The sequence below is a fragment of the Lissotriton vulgaris genome, chromosome 9 (assembly GCF_964263255.1).
Source record: "Lissotriton vulgaris chromosome 9, aLisVul1.2, whole genome shotgun sequence".
NCBI lineage: Eukaryota > Metazoa > Chordata > Amphibia > Caudata > Salamandridae > Lissotriton > Lissotriton vulgaris.
This window is the reverse complement of record NC_141697.1, coordinates 626148053-626167399: the sequence shown is the minus strand read 5'-3', so window position 1 is coordinate 626167399 and position 19347 is coordinate 626148053. Positions and strand designations below refer to the sequence as shown.

The 19347-nt window shown below is 42.4% G+C and overlaps 1 protein-coding gene across 2 annotated transcripts in view; it reads right to left on the bottom strand.

Moving 5' to 3' along the window:
* The window catches only part of LOC147691984 (cytochrome P450 2G1-like), a 339761-nt gene that overhangs the window by 25525 nt on the left and 294889 nt on the right, over positions 1 to 19347 (bottom strand). For both annotated transcript variants that reach the window (XR_015299981.1, XM_086938274.1), the window contains exon 8: positions 17856 to 17997. Coding sequence is in view for 1 of the 2 variants with exons in the window: in XM_086938274.1 (XP_086794400.1) it covers positions 17856 to 17997 (142 nt within the window). In the remaining variant the exon portion in view is untranslated. The remainder of the gene's footprint in view (positions 1 to 17855; positions 17998 to 19347) is intronic.

Below are 19347 nucleotides of genomic sequence, written 5' to 3'. Positions count from 1 at the left end.
CCTACTATAGTAAAAAGGATAAAGCGACCTTTGTAAGATTGTGTAGCCCCACACTTATTGTTCACCAAACCCACAGCACGACAGTTCCACAACCCCAGAATAACCCCCAAAAAAGGCAATGTCCAGTCATGCCTGAACCACTTCCTCTAGGTCGGACATCTCAGCCAGGAACCAAGAAATCTCTACAAACAGAGATATCATACATATAGACTGCTCTAATAGATACTCACTGCTAGCAGATAACGTAGAAGAAGCACCGGAAGGGCAAATAGAAGATATTGAATATAATACACTGTCAATATAACAACAGGTGAAGAAAGGGTCCAAGGGAAATATATACACCTTCACGGACAAGTCCCCTATCCATATATAACAACCACAGAAAATCTGTGGGTCTCAAAGAGAGGTGTGTAGACAGACGTGTCAGCAGTACATACAACAGGGGAGGAGTCTCAATTAAGAGGACAGATTCCCATCACCCACCGAAGTGGAATGCTTCTTCAGTTGGGGATCTCCTCTTGGCTGCACACTAATGCAACCAAGGAGCTACAACTCCTTGCTAGTGTAAAGGAGGAGCTTGCAGATGTTTTTTTAATGTAGTACGAAACTAGATCTCCTAAGATCAGTGAAGCATAAGGCAGTGTGGTGAGTATGTGGTGCAGTGTAAGAAAAAAGTGAGTTAAAATTGACTACCAGGGGAAAATCAGTTTCTTAGGTATCCAGTGGTGTCAATGGTTAATAAACAGTGAGGGCGCGATCTGAATATATGTGCGAGTGCACTAATGAAGAGGTCTACATGTTTCAGCCAATCCACATCCTACTATGATCATAGCTTTCTTCAGGACCTAGTTGTAACTACTGCACTATAAGTGTGAGAAAACTTTTCACAAACTGTGGGAAACGATACACCCATATACCTGTGTTCGTCAATGTGTTGGCACTGTAGGTATAGGTGTTGTACTCCTGTTGGAAAAAAAAGAAAGATTTATATGTACATGCTGACGATAAGTCTTTATCTGTATATAAAGAAAGGACACATTTTATTGCAAATGTGAACATACTGCAGTCCACAAACATGGATAAATGAGAGCTTAGTATCGAAAACTCTTACCCGTATCAAATCAGGAGGGAACCCACCACTCATGGCAACTGCTCAGGGTGTGAGGCAACGCTCTGTGAGATATAAAGAAAGAAAAAGGAACTAAGCCCATAGGAAATGAGGATATAATGTTAAAAAATGGTAGGCCAACAATGCACCCCCATTATGAATACATTTAAAAATCGTGTGGGTTTATCAACATAAATCAAGGAGCACCGTCATTGGTATGTTACAATTAAATATTTAGTTTTAATTAGGGAAAAAACAACTAGTCACGCACTGCCTTTCTTCTCATGAAAAGCGGAGAGGTCAGGTAGTTCAAGGATATATAGCGCAACATGCCAAGAAAAATATCGGGACAAGAACTACAGATGGTTTAAAAAAATGTAAAATGTAAATAAACTCTACGGATGAGGAATACCTCTGATTTAAAGGTCCGCAACCTGCTGTAAACTGCACTGCTCATGGCAATGTTAAGTAAAATGAGAATTCATTAGTGCAACAAGAATTGCCCTTACCTAATCCGTCGTTACCCCGGGCCGGATCCTGAGAGTCACAGGCGGTGACTTACGGCGGGGCGAGGGATTAAAAGTTCCGGGTGTTGGTAACCAGTTACCACCCTTTATAAAACATGCTGTTAGCTATAACACTGTGAGTGATATGTAGTACTGCCACTCAAAATAAAATACAAAAGAATAAAAACCTGTGACAAACATGTATAAATGCTCAAGGGCAATGAAAGAAGACGGCCAGGCTTGGGTGCAAAAACAGGTACACATAGCATTCGGTCCTGCGGTTCCTGGCTAGAAAAGTACCGCTAACGGGTACAGGGCACAATTTCCCTCATAGCCCCGATATCCATCGAGGATCCACAGCTAGGTTTAATAACACATGGGATGTTTTAATTTGGACATCATAATGATGTTTTAATATGGACACCATGATGATGACATCCAAACTACTACACCTGGATTGTATAAAGTAGCGCCCAGTGGGAACACAAAGAGATTTGGAGCAATCTGCCCACTAGGGGTGCTATAAATGTCACTAAACAGAACATCAGGGAGTTTGTGCTGAGTTGACACTATACATCCGAGTTTCCCGTGATTACTGCGCTATTTAGCATGTTATTGCAACGCCTGACAAGGGTTGGTCGGTTTGGCCCTAGCTGACGACAACACTTATAACTACTCAAAAGTACATCTCCCAGTTTTCCTAAGTTCCAAACGACCTGATGATTACATTGGCAACCACTTGAAACAACATTTCCCAGCTTTTCTGAGTCTGTGTGTAGTTCTCATAGACTGCGTCATATGTCGTCTAATCGCGACGCATGTCACACTGTTCCGTCAGGATCACTTTACCAATTACAGGTGCGGGCAATTATCAACGCCCTGAACTTGTATTTAAAACCTAGCCCTGGCCAAACGTCACCGCCTGTGACTCCCAAGATCTGGCCCGGGATAACGACAGATTAGGTAAGGGAAACACTTGATGCACTAATGATTTATCATTTTACTTAACAATGCCACGAGCGGTGCAGTTTACAGCAGGTAGCGGACCTTTAATTCAGATGTGTTCCTCATCCGTAGAGTTTATTTTTCGTAGTGCTTATCCCTATATTTTTCTTGGCATGTTGCGCTATATATCCTTGAACTACCTGACCTCTCCGCTTTTCTTGAGAAGAAAGGCAGTGCGTGACTAGTAAATGTATTCATAATGGTGGGGCATTGTGGGCCTACCATTTTGTAACATTATATCCCCATTTCCTAGAGCTTAGTTTCTTTTTCTTTCCTTATATTTCACAGAGCGTTGCCAGAAGCGGTGGGTTCCCTCCCGATTTGATACGGGTAAGAGGTTTCGATACTGAGCTCTCATTTATCCATGTTTGAGGACTGCAGTATGTTCACATTTTCAACAAAATGTGTCCTTCCTTTATATATAGATAAAGACTTATTGTCAGCATGTACATATGAATCTTTCTTGTTTTTCCAACAGGAGTACAACCCCTTTACCTACAGTGCCAACAGATTGACGACCACAGTTATATGATTGTATCATTTCTCACAGTTTGTGCAAAGTTTTCTCAAACTTGCAGTACAGTAGTTACACCTAGGTCCTCAAGAAAGCCATAATCATAGTAAGATCTGGATTGGCTGAAACATGTAGACCTCTTCATTAGCGTGCTCGCACATATATTCAGATTGCGCCCTCACTGTTTTTTAACCATTGACACCACGGGATACATAATAAACTGATTTTCCCCTGGTAGTCAATTTTAACTCACTTTTTTCAAACACTGCACCACATACTCACCACACTGCCTTATGCTTCATTGATCTTAGGAGATCTAATTTCGGAATACGTTAAAAAAACATCTGCGAGCTCCTCCTTTACACTAGCAAGGAGTTGTAGCTCCTTGGTTGCATTAGTGTGCAGCCAAGAGGAGATCCCCAAATGATGAAGCCACTTCGGTGGATGATGAGAATCCGTCCTCTAAATTGAGACTCCTCCCCTGTTGTATGTACTGCTGACACGTCTGTCTACACACCTCTCTTTGAGACCCGCAGATTTTCTGTTGTTGTCATATAATACACTGTCACAAGCTACAAGGAGGGAAGCGGAGACTCAAACACAACCAATAGATACCCATGCACCTATGTTGGAACTCTGCCTAAAACTTAATGCAGTACAAGACAAAGTCCTAGTACTCCAAAGGATGATTGGGGATTTGACAACACAACCATCTATAACCCCAACAGAAGAGAGCAAAGCATTGGATAACAGGGAACATTCTGGGAAATTAGGTTACCACCCAGAGTAGCACTGAAGCACCCTTCAAATGAAGCAGCAAACCAGAGTAAACATGTGGCCTCTATATCTCATCATCCATCTAGGCCTGTTAAGTTTGTGACTAACTCACATGGCAACTCGGGACTGCCTCCTCTCTGAAAACATGTGTTATTCTGTCATTGGGCCTGTACCAGCTAGTCAGGGAAAGTTTGGGTTAAACCCAAGAATGCAGGGGGAGGACAGGGGCTACCAGCAGTTGCAGGATTCACTTACTATCTCATCATCTGAATAAGGGGAAGCCAAATGTTTACAATGTCTTCTTGACAAATATCCCCAGATTAAAGCAGGAAACTGGAGAAGATGAGGATTCGCTTATAAATAAATTACCACTTTGGATTAGAACCAAACGACAGAGCTTTTCCTTAATAAGATCCGGCATAAAAAAGGCTGATCAGATCCAGAAAGAAGAGAGGAACATGTTCGACATAAAACTAACTAACTTTCCACTCAAAATCTATTGCAGATAACTTAATAACCATGAACCTACAGACACATTCTGTTTTCGATTCTAAAATCAGCTTCAGACAGAATAAATCTAGCACAGATAGATGCAATACTGTTCCACAAGCGATGGAGGGGCCGAATAATTTAGAAGCTATAGATTGACTGAACGAGCGGGCATGAATGAACAAATTATGGGGGGCACATCTAGTGCAAGAGATAGGAACCAAGCTACCCAGGATGTACACCTACAGCGATGAGATCTACAAGGAAGTGGGGCATTTAATTCCCTTTGAGACAGTGGGTTTTGGCTGCATGGCCATGCTTGATCACTCCTTTAGCACACTTATACATCCAACCCCGAAATTCATGAAGATGGTCTCCTTGAATATAGCGGGGGTCTCACAAAAACTTAATGAGCCAGAATGGCAGGATTATATTGGCAATTTCGATCTATGCCTCTTCCAGGAGACATGGGCAAGAGAGCCATTACATAATATAGGGTACAGAACATTCAGTGTAGAAGCCCCCCAGTCAAAAAGAGGGAGACCGTCGGGTGGGCTTTTAATCTGGATACAAATCAATATAAATGCAATTATAGAAACTGTGCCCACTGGTTCATAAGATATCCTGGGATTAAAACTAGCATTCACAAACAAGTCCCAGATGCATCTCTTTAATATCCTGGTCTGGTGGTGCAGTGGACTAATGCATCCACTCTAGGGACCTATTTTCAACCTCATGGTCACAGGTTCTAATCCCGGCGGGTACACTCAGCCTTTCATCCATCTGAGGTCGATAAAATGAGTACCATTGAGTTAGGTAACAATATACATCAGTAAATCAGTGCTTTGGGACCCTTGGGTGATAGGTGCGCTTTTACAAATACACATGTCGTGTTATGTTTATATAAGACCAAGAGAGCGTTCGAAAGAATCAGCGCTAATACAACAACTCGAAGAGGTTCTTGATCTTATCGAACCAAATGGGGCCATTATAGTTGGGGGTGAATTTAATTGCTGCTATGAACCTATGACTGGGTTAGATACCATCTTTGAGGAAGAAGATTCAGCAAGGGGGAGCCTGCTCCTTATGTCAGAAAATACGGTGGCGTGCTCTGTTTCAGGTATACAACTATTCCATCTCACTATAGAGAAAGGTCTAAGAGCATGTAATCTTAGGTTTCCCTCAGACCTTGAATGCTCAAATTCTTTTTCAAGAGGCAATTCCTCATTCGGAATAGATTATGTAACGATAAGTGCAGCCCACTGGGCTTATGTACAGGATTTCAAGGTTGATGAAAGAAGGGAGAGTGACCTTTTCCCACTGTGTCTAGTTCTAACAGGGAAATGTTTTTTTACCCATCCAACACTTTCAACTGACCCCGGGGCTAGAGATTATACCGCACTTAGTGAGCAACAACCAGAGGGCAGTTAAGCGGCCCACTATAATGGACCAAGTTGAGCCCCTCACTAATATATACAATATTTTTGTGAACTTTTTACCTCCTATTTAGAATCAGGCTGTGAAAATATATCTATAGCTCAGATCTACCAAAGGTTGGTAGAGAATATGAAACCCTACCTAACCAAATCTCAGTCTGGAACTGGTAATCATAGGGGCAATATGCAGCCGACTACTCCTTGGTTTGATAAAAAATGCACAGTGACCAAATGGTGCCTTATTAGGGCCATAAAGACCAAAGAAATAGTCGAGATTAGACACAAAAGAAAAGAATATAAGAAAATCCTGAAAACAGCCCGTAGAAATTGGGAAGACGCTAGCTGGGAAGATCTTATAATGGCTTCTAATGCCAGTGATCACTCTATGTTTTGGAGGGTAATAGCCCATGGCAGTAAAGTAAGAAATCCGGCCCAAGATCAATTGTTTAACCCCTGCACACGGCAAAGACATTTTGCTAATTTATACGCCACTCCTTTTGAGTTGAATATCAATCCCTTAAGTATCATAGAGGGACCCTTGGTTTTACCTCAAATTGCTCCCCTACAGTTCAGTATTTAAGACACCTCACTTGCTATAGCTGCTTTCAAGTTATCCAATGCGCCAAGACCTAATAAGATATCAGGGGATCTTTGAAAACATGCCCCAGAAGTGTGGGCGCCATATATAAATCTTTTATGCAATGTAAATGCTGGGGGACAACCCATTCCAGAACCTTGGAAGGGTGCAGAGATAGTCCCAATTCACAAAAAGGGCAGTAGGGACGATCCCGCAAATTACAGGCCCATAAGACTGATATATGTAATGCAAAAAGTTTATGTCAAACAAGTTCTGGACAAATTGAATGATTGGATAACGGAAAGGGATGTACTTTAACCAAGCCAGGCTGGTTTTAGAAGTAAAATAGGTACAATAGATCAAGTCTTTAGACTTGCAATTCTAGCCTGGAAGTACACAAAATTGAGAGCCGGCCACTTATATGTTGCTTTTATTGACTTAAAAGCAGCATTTGATTCAATTCCTTGGAATCGACTGTGGAAAAATTTGCTGTAACTGGTGGTACTAGAGGAGATTCTACTCCAACTCAAGGTTACATGAGGGCAATTTCGCAATGGTACGCTGGGTAAACGGGGGGAGCTTACGGATGAGATTCCAGTCAGGAGAGGTGTGCGCCAGGGCTGCGTCCTGGCACCAACTTTCTTACTTTTATACGTTAATGATATGGTCCAGTACATTCAAAAATCCCAACATGATTCCCCAATGCTTGGAAGGACCCATGTTTGCGCGTTAACTTTCACAGGTGACACAATTTTGCTGTAACAAACTCCAAGGGGTTTACAAAATCATTTAAATAGACTTAACGACTATTGTAAATTAAAAAGTTTAGAAATAAACCCTATTAAAACAAAATATATTTTTATGAGACCCCTTAAATGTTTTAAAAATAATATATAATCGAATGGAGTGACCTTGGAGCATGTTTCCAACTTTGTATAGTTGGGGGTTACTATTGACTCCAAACTTTAATGGAACCCACAAATAAAGAAATCAAAGCCCATTTTAATAAATAAATAAGCAATATGTGACTATGTCAAAGGCCATTACCCTGCCCTGGAAGTTTAAAAGTCCAGAGCCCACACAGCTGCCCTTAATGGCTCAGAGCTGTGGGGGGGGGGGGGAGGGGGGTGAAACCCTCTACAACTTAATTGTTGGGGAAAATAAGGTTTTAGGAATGTTAAATGGCTCTTCCGCAAAATACCCCAGTGCTCCCTGTGATGTAGGATTTGGGTATAAAACAATTAGAATACCTGGCGATAGGATAATCTCATGGGGTGACAGGTCTTTCTCAGTTTCCATGATTAAACTTTGGAATAGCCTTCCACCCCAAATCAAGGCAATTACATCCTTGATTACATTCAGGAAGCATATAAAAACATGGCTCTTTAATCAATAGCCATGTTTTTTTCCTTGCTAACATGATCCACAGCGCCAAGACACCTATGGGTATTTGTGCGCTTAATAAGTCTCAAAAAATAAATAAATAAATAAAACACTGTCATACTGGGGTTAGAATGTGGTCAAGTGTGGAACTAGAAACGTAGAGACAAACACTGAGTGAGTTGCTGGCACTCGACATTCATGTCACTTTCCCCTGGTTGACCCTTTTCCGTAAGTGGCTCCTTGACTTAGGTTTGAGCAGATTCTGGATAAATCCGACACTGCTCACGCCTGATTCAAAGCACGAGATTAAGAACATTTATTGGAATTTTATTTGGCACAAAGTCACTTTAATCAGTACATTAGGAAGGCTCACAGCACAATTCCCAATGTTTAAAATGACTCCCTGTTTTGAGTTGTTTTTGAATGAAATTGAACCACAACTTGCAAAGACATTATATCTGAAATTTAGATACAAAACACTTCAGATAAATGCTTTTACATCAAAATGGGCATCTTCACTGGATGGGGATAAGGATTGTAAATGTAAGTCATGCTGTTAGATTTGGGGGTCTCTAGTTGGCACTGGTAGGGGCTTGTGACAAATAGGGATCCTCTCCTCTAGTCAGGACAAGGGGATTACACTCCTAAAATAACCCCTGCTCACCCTCTAGGCAGCATGGAGCGAGCAGTCAAGGCTTATTTCAGAGGTGCTGTAAGTTAAGCAGTTGTGACCACATACAGTAACCCAGTGACAACACTACAAATGGACACCACACAGGTTTTATAAAAAAAATAGGTAGACTTTATATAGAGTTACCACAAGACCATAAACGACAAAGATACACACTATGATTACTTTAAGATGGTAAATTAAGCTTAGTTCAGTTCAGTTCTTAAATGCCACACTCTGCGTCAATGTACCTTAAGTTGCGTTGCGCTTCCACGACATGCAATGTCGCAGCGATGGGAAATACGGCAAAGTTCAGATACAAAGAAATAAAGATGTGAAGATCTTCCAGATGCGGCACGCTTCTTGGGGATGCAGGAAACTCTTGGTTCGATGCGTGGACTGCAGCGGCGACACCCTCATGATGCGACGGCAACAGCTCCAGCGGCGACGCTCTTCTCCACGATGCGTGAAGCTTCCGCTCGATGTGTCAACTATAGCGGCGACATCCAAGATATGACGGCAGCAGCTCCGACGGCGGCGCGCTTCTCGGGGATGCGAGGTGCTCTTGATCGATGTGGTGCAGTGCGACAGTTCCAGCGGCGACACCCTCCTTCTCCAGAGTTGCGACAGCAGGCACAGCGACGGCGACACGCTCCGACCTCGTTTCAAGATTCTTCACCTGATGCGATGCAGTGCGACAGCTCCAGCGGCGACACGCTCCTCCTTCGGAGTTGCGACGCCAGGCACAGTGACGGCGACAGGCTTCTTCTCGTTGAGTCACGCTTCCAGCTCCTTGCAACACGCAGTTCCTCAGAAGGCCCAAAACAGCAGCAGGCACTTCCACAAGAACTCTGGGAAGCTGGGGGGTGAAGTCTGTTGTCCTTGAGACTTCAGCAGGAGGCAAGCTCTTTTCCAAGCCCTTGTAGATCCTTCACAAGTTGAAAGCAAAGTGCACAAAGTTCCTTTCTCCTTCCTTTGGCAGTAAGGCAACCGCTCCAGACCAATCCCCCAAGCAGCACTTTAACTTGGGAATAGTCTCTCCTTAGTTTCTTCAGGTTCCTCTCCTCAGTAAAGGTATCTTCTTGTAGTCCAAAAGTGTTCTAATTTCATGGGATCAGGGTCCCAATATTTATACCCAAAAATCATTTGTTCTCTGAGGGGAGAGGGGACTTTGCCCAGTCCAAACCAGTTCTGAAGCACTCTGTTTACCAGACTTCTCCCTTCTTTTCACAGTGCAGAGCAGAAACATCAGATGCCCCACAGGAGGTGGAGCCAGCACTGTGGAAGGCAAGTACAGTCCTGGAGCACTGTGTTTACCGGACTCCTTCTCTTCTTGCAGTGTGCAGGGCAGAGACATCAGTATGAAGGTGTGAATATGTGCCCATACATCCCTCCACTCCAGTTTAAGTTCCACCTAAGGCATTCCTAAGGGGCTATTAAAAAGTCTCATTGTGGTGGGCAAAAACTGTAGGGTAAGACTGCTAACATAGTCCTGGTCATGGACATGGTTCCCAGTTGGTAATGAGCTTAAAAAATGGTTCATACCAGCTGTAATGCTAACATATTTATAACCAACAGACTTATCCACACACTTCTCCAAATTAGTCCCTTTGCCACTTCTTCTGCAGGTTTGGCTTTATTATTGATTATGTATGCGAATACCTTTGTCTTAACATCTCTAGCAACAATCATCTGGTTTGCAAACTACACACATTCTATCACTCCCCAGACGGCAGTCTCCCCTTCATTGAACAATTAATGGAAATCATCTCTGGCAATGTGGAGTCAGTCCAGTCCCACATCTACCTTGGGGACTTTAACATTCACTGGTCTAACACTAATGACCAAGCAGTTTCATGCCTCAATTCCTTCTTGAATATCACAAATTGATTCAACATTGTGACCAGCCTACTCACATTAAAGGGGAAACTCTTGACCTCATCATCTCCAAAGGTCATACCATCTCTTTGGATTCCATCATACCATGTGATTGGTCGGACCATCACATAATGTCCTTCCCTATCAACTCAGAGGTTTCTCAGAGTAAGGCACAGAAAACCAAACCAAAGATTTGGAAAAGGGAGCTCAGAGATATCAATACAGCTGACCTAGCAACCCGCTGTAATCGGGCCTTCTCTCCCCAATTGGACATACTTGAAGTCCATGCTCTCACAGACTTCTACAACTCTTCTATTTCCAACATCATGGATTCCATGGCCCCACTCCAACGAAAAATGCACCTGCAAAAATATCTAAATCTGTGTTCAATAGCAACCTAAACTCGGAACGTCGCAATCTAAGAGTCATAGAACATTCCTGGAGAACCACTCCATCTGCGGTCCATCTAAAAAACCTTAGAGCAGCAAGAAGTTCGTATACAAACAAATCAAGACAGCTAAGGCAGAGTTTTTCATATCCCAACTTAACCGAGCGGCTAATCGACCCAAGAAACTGTTTAAACTGGTCAAACAACATCGGCGGTAGCCCCTAACCGATCAGCCTCGGAAGTCAAACCTCCCTCATATGATGATCTGGCTGCCTTTTTACTGAGAAAACTAGACTTATTAACATTGATCTGGAAACCAGGAGGGCTCTATTGCTACCGAATGAACCTACACCCCCCCTGGGCTTACTAGACGAGGCAGCACCATGCAGCTGAGGTATCAAGAACAACGCTTCCTGGGACACCTTTACCCCCTTTAATGAAAATGATATCAAAAAAGGTTCTTCGGAATATCAACCCATCTAATCACTTCAGTGCCCCATTACCACCTACCATCTTCAAAGTAATTAAGGATGAAATCTCCCTCTTCTGGACAAAGATCGTCAATGCATCTCTGTCACAAGGCACACTCCCAGAATGCCTAAAAGAGGCTCAAGTAACACCTATATTAAAAAACCCACAGCTGACAGTACAGATCTTAACAACTTCCGACCTATCTCCTGCATCACCACTCTAGCCAAACTCCTTGAAAAAAGCGTCCAGTCAAAACTATGTGCGCACATCGAAAATTTCCTTCTCCTGGACCAACACCAATCTGGATTTTGTAGTGGGCACAGCACTGAATCGGCTCTCACTCATGTGATGGATGACATCTTAATAATGCTTGATTGAAATTATTCCTGCCTCCATATCCTACTTGACCTTTCCTCCGCATTTGACACTGTCAATCATGACAACCTCCTAATTATTCTAGAGCATAGGATGGGCCTTTCTGGTCAGGTGCTGCATTGGTTCTCGTCCTTCTTGCAGCACAGGACCCAAAGAGTTTAAGCGAACTACTCACCCTCCCAGCCAACCCCAGTCAGCATGGGGGTTCCCCAAGCGTCCTCCTTATCTCCCATTCTCTTCAATTTGTTCCTGGAACCATTAGCTAATGTTCTAAAATCCTTGGACATTCGCTTCAATATGTATGCAGACAACACCCAACTCTATCTGAAAATCTCCTCCCCGGATGACATCACTTCACCCAACTCCACCCTGACTACCCAAAAGTGGTTAAATGAAAACCACCTCCTGTTAAACATCTCCAAAAAAGAATTCCTTCTCATTTCTCCCCCGAAACATACTCCTAAAATCGACCTCTGGATGAACCAACTCACCGCCTTCAACTGCTCCCCCAGGACTATCGACTCAGCTAAATCTCTAGGAATCACCCTGGACAAGCATGTGAATATGAAGACTCACATTAGCAATGTGTGTGAGGGAGCTAACCACTTTCTGTGAACACTCAGAAATCTTAAACTTTTCCTACCTCAAGCAGATTTCAAGCAAGTGGTCCAAGCGCTTGTTTTGCCAAGACTTGACTATGGCAATGCTACGCTATGTGGACTCCCCAAATACACTTCGGCCTCCCTAAAGGCTTCACTGAATGCGGCGGCAAGATTGATTAAGGGCACCAAGCCAAATGCACACATCTCCCCAGTTTTAAAGCCTCTAAACTGGCTGCCCTACGAAGCTAGAATTCAACTGAAGATTGCCTGCCTATCGCACAAAGCCCTCTACTTCAAAACCCCCATCTACCTTGCACAAAAGCCAGTACTAGCCGGAGGGGGTAGACTGTCAAGGAGTGCTAATTCCCTCTTCTTGAAACCACAGATCTTCCACAAAAAGAGAACATGCCAATGAGCCTTCTCGGGCTCTGCTCAAAAAATTTGGAACTCTCTTCCACCGGAAATTCGGAGGATCTCTTCCAAGGCTGTTTTCAAACTGGGAGCAAAAAGATTCCTCATGAATAAGTTCTTACCTTAACATGAGGGGCAATTGTTAGCTCTAATCGCATCGGACATACTATAGTATTCGTCAGTCAGTCAGTCATTAAAACTTTATTTGGGTTGTTACAACCATAAAAGTATACACAATACATTTATAAAACTTTATAAGAACACAAAATATGTAAAATTTATAAAATTGCACTTGCAATTCAGTCCTTTCCGGGAGGAAACCCCAATAACTTTGTTATTAAACAGTGTCCTCCTAGGATGTTAAAATCACAAGGGTGAACATGAGAAAACATATGTGACCAGGCCTTCCAAACATAATACATACATTAAAGTGCAATCTCGTTACCATACGCCTATACCTCTGTACTCTGGAGAAACCCCCTGACTCGGCTCATGTATTTCCCCAAAGCGCAGGCTATATCCAGATTTACCATCCCCACCAGGAGATCTACAGCTTGCTTTCTATTCATAATCCTATAAGTTTTGAATAGCGGGCCTAAAATCTCCTTGCGTATATCAAGGGTCATCCTACAGTCTAATAAAATATGAATAATGTCACAGGAGGTACCTAACGTACATGTGCAATTGCAAATACTATTTATCATTTAATTTTTAACCCTGGTATTTACATATCAGGGGTTTATGCCCATACTCAGTTTTAAAACCTCTCTTCTTAAGTGCTGATTCGGCAACCTATCCAAGTAAGGGTAGGAGTGGACTTTTGAAATCCATACTTGGATCATATGGTACACCGATATTTTTTGTCGGAGATACTCTTGATAGCATATGCAGGACACATCCGCTCCCAATGACCGTAGTCCTTTTTTGCCTATATTGGTGTGTCCTAACTGGGTATCTAGTTCTATCCCTAGCTTCCCATAAGCTTCCTTTAGTGAGAGTCTTGTTTCTTTAGGCCACGGTAACTCACTGGAGGCAATTTCCTCTCTACACCACTGTGATATTTTTCTGGGGGGTTCCCCTGTCTCCAGACTCTGCCAGAACCGTATTAGTGCCATCCTGGATGTAATTGCCCATGAAGTGACTCCTATCTCCAATCTTGCTGCTTGTACCATTGCTGATTTCGGCAACGAGAACAAGCTTTTTAGGATCATACCCTCCTCTTTATCCCAACCTTTTTTCCCGCTAAGGAGGAGAACCTCTGATCCATATGGGAATTGCGCGGGGACCATTGCCAGGTAGGCCTTTATAGCCGGCCCATCTGACAAGTCTCCGTAGAAGCTATTAAACCTTTTAAGCCCTTTATAGAGGCTGTTGCCCTAATTTTTAACGCGTCCAGATGGGTGGTCCATTTCAAGTTACTCATGAACCATACTCCCAGATATCTATATTCCGTTACCTTCTCAAGTTGTTCCATACCTAAATACCAATGGAAACGGGTCTTACTTTTGCCGAAGCATAGGATTTTGGTCTTTTCCATATTTACTACCAGTTTTTTATTTAAGCAGTATTGGTCATTAATCCTGTATATACTTATTGTTTTTGTTTTGGTTATTATTCCTGTACATGATTATTGTATTTACTCCTCTTATGTCATTATGCTCCATCATCTAGCCCATTCTTCGTTCACCCAGATGTATAAATGATCTGTTAGGAGTTCACTATTTGATTCAATGCCTATTAGATTCCCCATGTTAGACTCATGTTTTGATTTGTTACCTTCCTTTCCCTAAAATTGTAAAGCGCTCTGATATCCTCTGGATCAAGTTTGCGCTATATACAACTTTATAAATAAGTATGAAGGGAGTATTTTGTCTATAGACCTCAGACCAATTAGCATTCCATGACAATTGCCTTTCCTGTGATGGAAACCTCAGTCACACAGATTAAACATTTTTTTAATTTAAAAGCAAAGGCATGGACATTTGGTACGTATAGGAACTCTAGTTAGAGCATAAGGGTAATGAATGGCCGTAATGTTTGGGCAGAATGCTTGCTGGTCAGAGAAGGAGCGGCATGTCATTTCTTGCCATTGCTGCCTGGTGCTATATAAATGCATTGAGATTCCCGTAGCACGGGACATGAGTTTGGGTTGAAGGACTCTGTTGCTCAGAATTTTTAATGGTCAGAGGAGGAGGGGCCTGCCATTGCCGCTGGGTGCTCTATCTTCTCATTGGGACTCCTGCAGTGCGGGATGCGAGTTCAGGCTGAAGAACTCATTTGCCCAGAAACCTTGATGGTCAGAGGAGGAGGGGTCTGCCATTGCCTGCCCTTGCTGCCTGTCAGTATATAATGTGGGTATTGGGACTCACGCAGCATTAGACATGAGTTTAAGCTGAAGGACTCAGTTGCCCAGAATCTTTGGGGGTTGGAGGAGAAGATCATTGCCTGCCACTTCCCCCTGGTGCTATAAACGAATATAGGGACTCCCATAGTGTTGGGAGCATGCAGACCGTACCTGGGCTTGTGCCTGGGCCAAGAGTGGGCCCATCTACATCTATAATACTCCATATGGAGTTGGGCCAGGCCCCTTCTTTTTCTTTCTCTCCTCTGGTGTCTGAAATCTCAGGGAGCTATGGGGTGGCAAAAAATCCCGCTCATAATATTGACTCTGCTAATTTGAGAAAACGCAAAGGCTCCTCAATCATCTCGTTTTTAACCACAGTGGTGTGAGCACTAACTGATGGAATATCTTCTATGAAGGAAGCAATTGGATTTGGTGGAGGTAACAGAGTTATGGATTGATTGGATTGCAAGGCTGAGGCTCTCACCTGAGGCTACACCTGCCTTGTTGCCTCAGTCAATAAGTCCACTACCATACCATGGGGTCTCAGTAACACAACGGTGAAAGTGGATGTCTACCACTCTTACAAAGCAGTCTCACATGAGCTGGTTAGTCCTGCATGCAAGAGGTAAAAGAGAGACCCTCCTCTTGGAAAGAAAACACTGGTCCCCATGTGATTGGACATTGTGTGGGTGGGAGGGTCCAATGGGCTAGTGATAAATGTACAGGAAAATACAAAGCCCATAGTTTTGCTGAACCTAACCTGCTAGCCCCATTGTTGGTGGATCAGTACTCTAAAGCTGAGCTCTTAGTTAAGTACTGTCTGGAAACAATCAATGCCAGCCTATCATCAATTGTAAAAACCATTGTGGGTCTGGGAGCTTTCTTTTCCTCCAGTCCAGAAAACCAGAGGGGATTTGATTGAAAACAACTCATCTATCTCCAGAACCATTTTACATTCTTATGACCCCCGTGGAAACTGAAGGAGGGAAGGAAGTGGGAGATTGTGGGATATTGTAACAGTCAGCAAACATAGCTAGTCCTGTTAAGTCCTCTGCCCCCACAGATAATGCTCCTCTTTTACAGCCAATGGGCTAGGCTCCCAAAAGCACTCAGTCTTTAATAAGCAAAGTTGCACATTGGTGCAATGGGCAGGTGGGCGGAGTTTCAATTTTATTAAACTATGTAAACATGGCAAGATGTTTTGACTGGATTCGGGTGGTGGCAATATCTGTGAAGGGAATTGTGTTGTCACTGGCCTCAACATTTCAAATCTTGTACGTCTTGCTAGATTGCTTTCTGGGAATTTGTCCTTATGTTCCTACCTTTCAAATGAATTGGCAAAAGTAACTTTTGCATGGGCATTCTTTGTTTTTTTTGCCTCTCTTGGTACACAACATGTAAAGGACTTGCTAATGGCATGTAATACGAAAATATCAGCCCTTCTATTATTCTGTATGTCATTTTGTTTGGCATTTGATGCCAAGTGAAAAAAGTCTGGAAGGCATAACATTCAGTACGACAGAACATGTCAAAAGCGGCTAGAGTTTGGCATTGTGGAGTGACACTTTCTGGGGATTCTGAAATTATTCAATATTGGTATATTCAAATGGCTTAGAAACCTGATACTTCAAGAGTAGTCCACTGATGCAGGTATCATTTACATATGTAAGAGGTTGCTGTGTGATTCAATTTGTAACCTGGAATTAACATAATGCATGATCTTAGCAAAAACATATAGTTCTTCACTAAAATTATGGTTTATGCGTATTGCGGAGTTAAAGGGAGTTTGTTGGTGTAATTGTAAGTTGAGCGAATGGTACTATAGTGAGGGGAACTAACTATAAACCTGATGCATTTAAGCCATAATTTTTCTAAAAAAAACTGTGCCAGATGATGGACATATGTCATGTGATTCGGTTGGTGATCTAGCTGAGAGTAAAGTTGTATGTTGTAGTACTTTTTGTTATTTTAGTCTGCGTACCGTGGTTGGAGATAAAAATTAAGAGTTAAAAGTTGGTCAGTTGTTTCGATATGTTTATAGGTTTCCAATGTATTGAGATTGTATGGGAAAGGCCTTTAATAAAACAATGAGTGGAAGAGATACCCTCTCATGTCCGATATGAAGATTCTGTGTTGTACTTGCTTTCAGCAATTAATTAAGTTTGATCAAGGAAAGATTTTAAATTATTCGCGGTGCATACAGTGTTACCATGAAATACTCCATTGCAAAGGAAATTATAATCGGTTCTGTACTATGAGAGAAGGAATACTGTTGTGCGCAGCTAGACATCTATAAGATAACTATAATATAAGTTAGCGTTAGATCCAAGACATGTAGTTAAATGAACAGTAATTTGATATACATTATCTTTACTATAGGAAGATAACGCTATAATGTACTTTGGTAAAATGAACAAAATAATCAGAAACAAAATAAATACAACGAAAAAAAATTGGGTAAATAACTATTTGAACGATTAACTTTATGGAGAAGAAATGCAGGGTAAGTGGGAACGTTTACTGTTAAGAAAGTTAACAGTTTCCCCCTTTCCCGAACCTAAGAAATCGGGGTTGCATTATATTACTAATTTAGAACCACAAACTTTGGCGGAACCTGAGAGACGAATTGTGCAAAAATACGTTTTCGCAATCAGAAAAGCTCTTACAATTGCAGATCATTGCTCTCTGATGAGAGGTCCAAATGTGATACATTTTCCCCTGACACCTTGATGGAGGAGGACAATATGCCACAATGGTTGGCAACATTTCCACAGCTAAACTCTAAATCACATATTTAGACACTGCTTCGAATGTTGACTTTTGAAACCAAGATCCCTGTTACAGCTGTAGTTGATCGCTGGTGACACTTTACAAGTTATCTACTTTCCATTTGTGCTTTGGTCGAAGATAAAGTGAAATACCTGCAGAAAATGGCATAAATGCATCATGTTTCTTAAAGCAACCAGTATCGTCAAGGAAACGCTGGGGATTAAAACATTCTGGACTTCCAAACTTTTTTTGGTCATGAAGCACGGAGGACAGTACAGGGATGACATCTGTATCCTGTGGGACACATTAGCAGAATTTAAGTGAGATACACACAAAAATTAAAGTAGTTACTAAGTTCAGTATATAAACAAGTCTTAGGAATGCTCAAACAAGGATGGATAATGACAGAAATATTTTATTAAAGACACATATTAGGAGCTCATTTAGATTTTGGCGGGGCAATGCAATATATTTGGAAAGCTGTCTATTGCCCCACTAATTTCACTGTTTGACTGTCTAATTTAGAAACAGGGGAACCATACTGTTTTGGAAGGCAAGCCTCAAATGGCTCTGCCATCAGAAACACTTGAACTCGTGACCCATCCACCACTTAGCCCTAGGACACTTAGACGTTTGCCCCACCCGATTTATGTTGAGGGTATCATTAATTTTCCCTGCCCGAGTCTTTTTACTGTTGAGCGAGTTAACAATTTCCCCCCCTTTCCCGAACCTAAGAATTTAGGGGTGTCCTATGAGTTTTGTTTCTAATTTAGAACCAGGTATGTTTTCCACCCACACTATCTTAGCATATCTACCTTACCTAGTGTGAAAGGCTTCAAGGAGTCTGCTTTGGTAAGTGCACTAACTCCATCATCTTAACTTCCACTGTTGGTGTTTAAACTGCCAGATCAAAAGTGGCTGCTCTACAATCACTTCTGGTCTTTTTTATCTCTGTGAAAACATGCCCCAGAAATACTGCTGAAACTTTGTGACAATATAAATATGGTCTCATAAATATGTTGGTAAATACCTCTCACTACACCATTGGATTCAAGCAAGCCTGGCTGATGGAGGATGATGCCCTGAAACCGGTCCCAGGATGCTTGCTTCTGGTTCAGGGAGGACCTGGCTTGGCAGTTTGGGCTAGACTGTTCCCACAAGGAACAGGGGAAAGACTGATTTGCATATGGCTGGGTCCAAACTGGGGTGGTGTGGTGAGCATAAGAATGATGGATTTAACACAGATCCTTGTGACTGTGGGTGAATGTTTGCATTGTCCAGCATTCCGTCCAGCAATTGTTTCTTTTGCATATGTCCCCCTGAGTGGTAAGGGCATGCCCAAAAGTGGGTCCCGTGCTCACTACACCATTGGATTCAAGCTAGCCTGGCTGTTGAAGGGTGATGCCCTGAAACCGGTCACAGAAAGCTTGTTTCCGGTCCAGGACCTGGCTTGGAAGTTTGGGCTGGACTGTTCCGACAAGGAACAGGGTCAAGACTGATTTGCATATGGCTGGGTCCAAACTGGGGTGCTGTGTGACCAAAATAATGAGGATTCTTGTGGGGGGGATGTTTACATTGTCTCTTTAGGTAAGTACCTCTCAGCATGGTTGGAAGATTGGATATTTGGAAATGTCAGAATGGCCA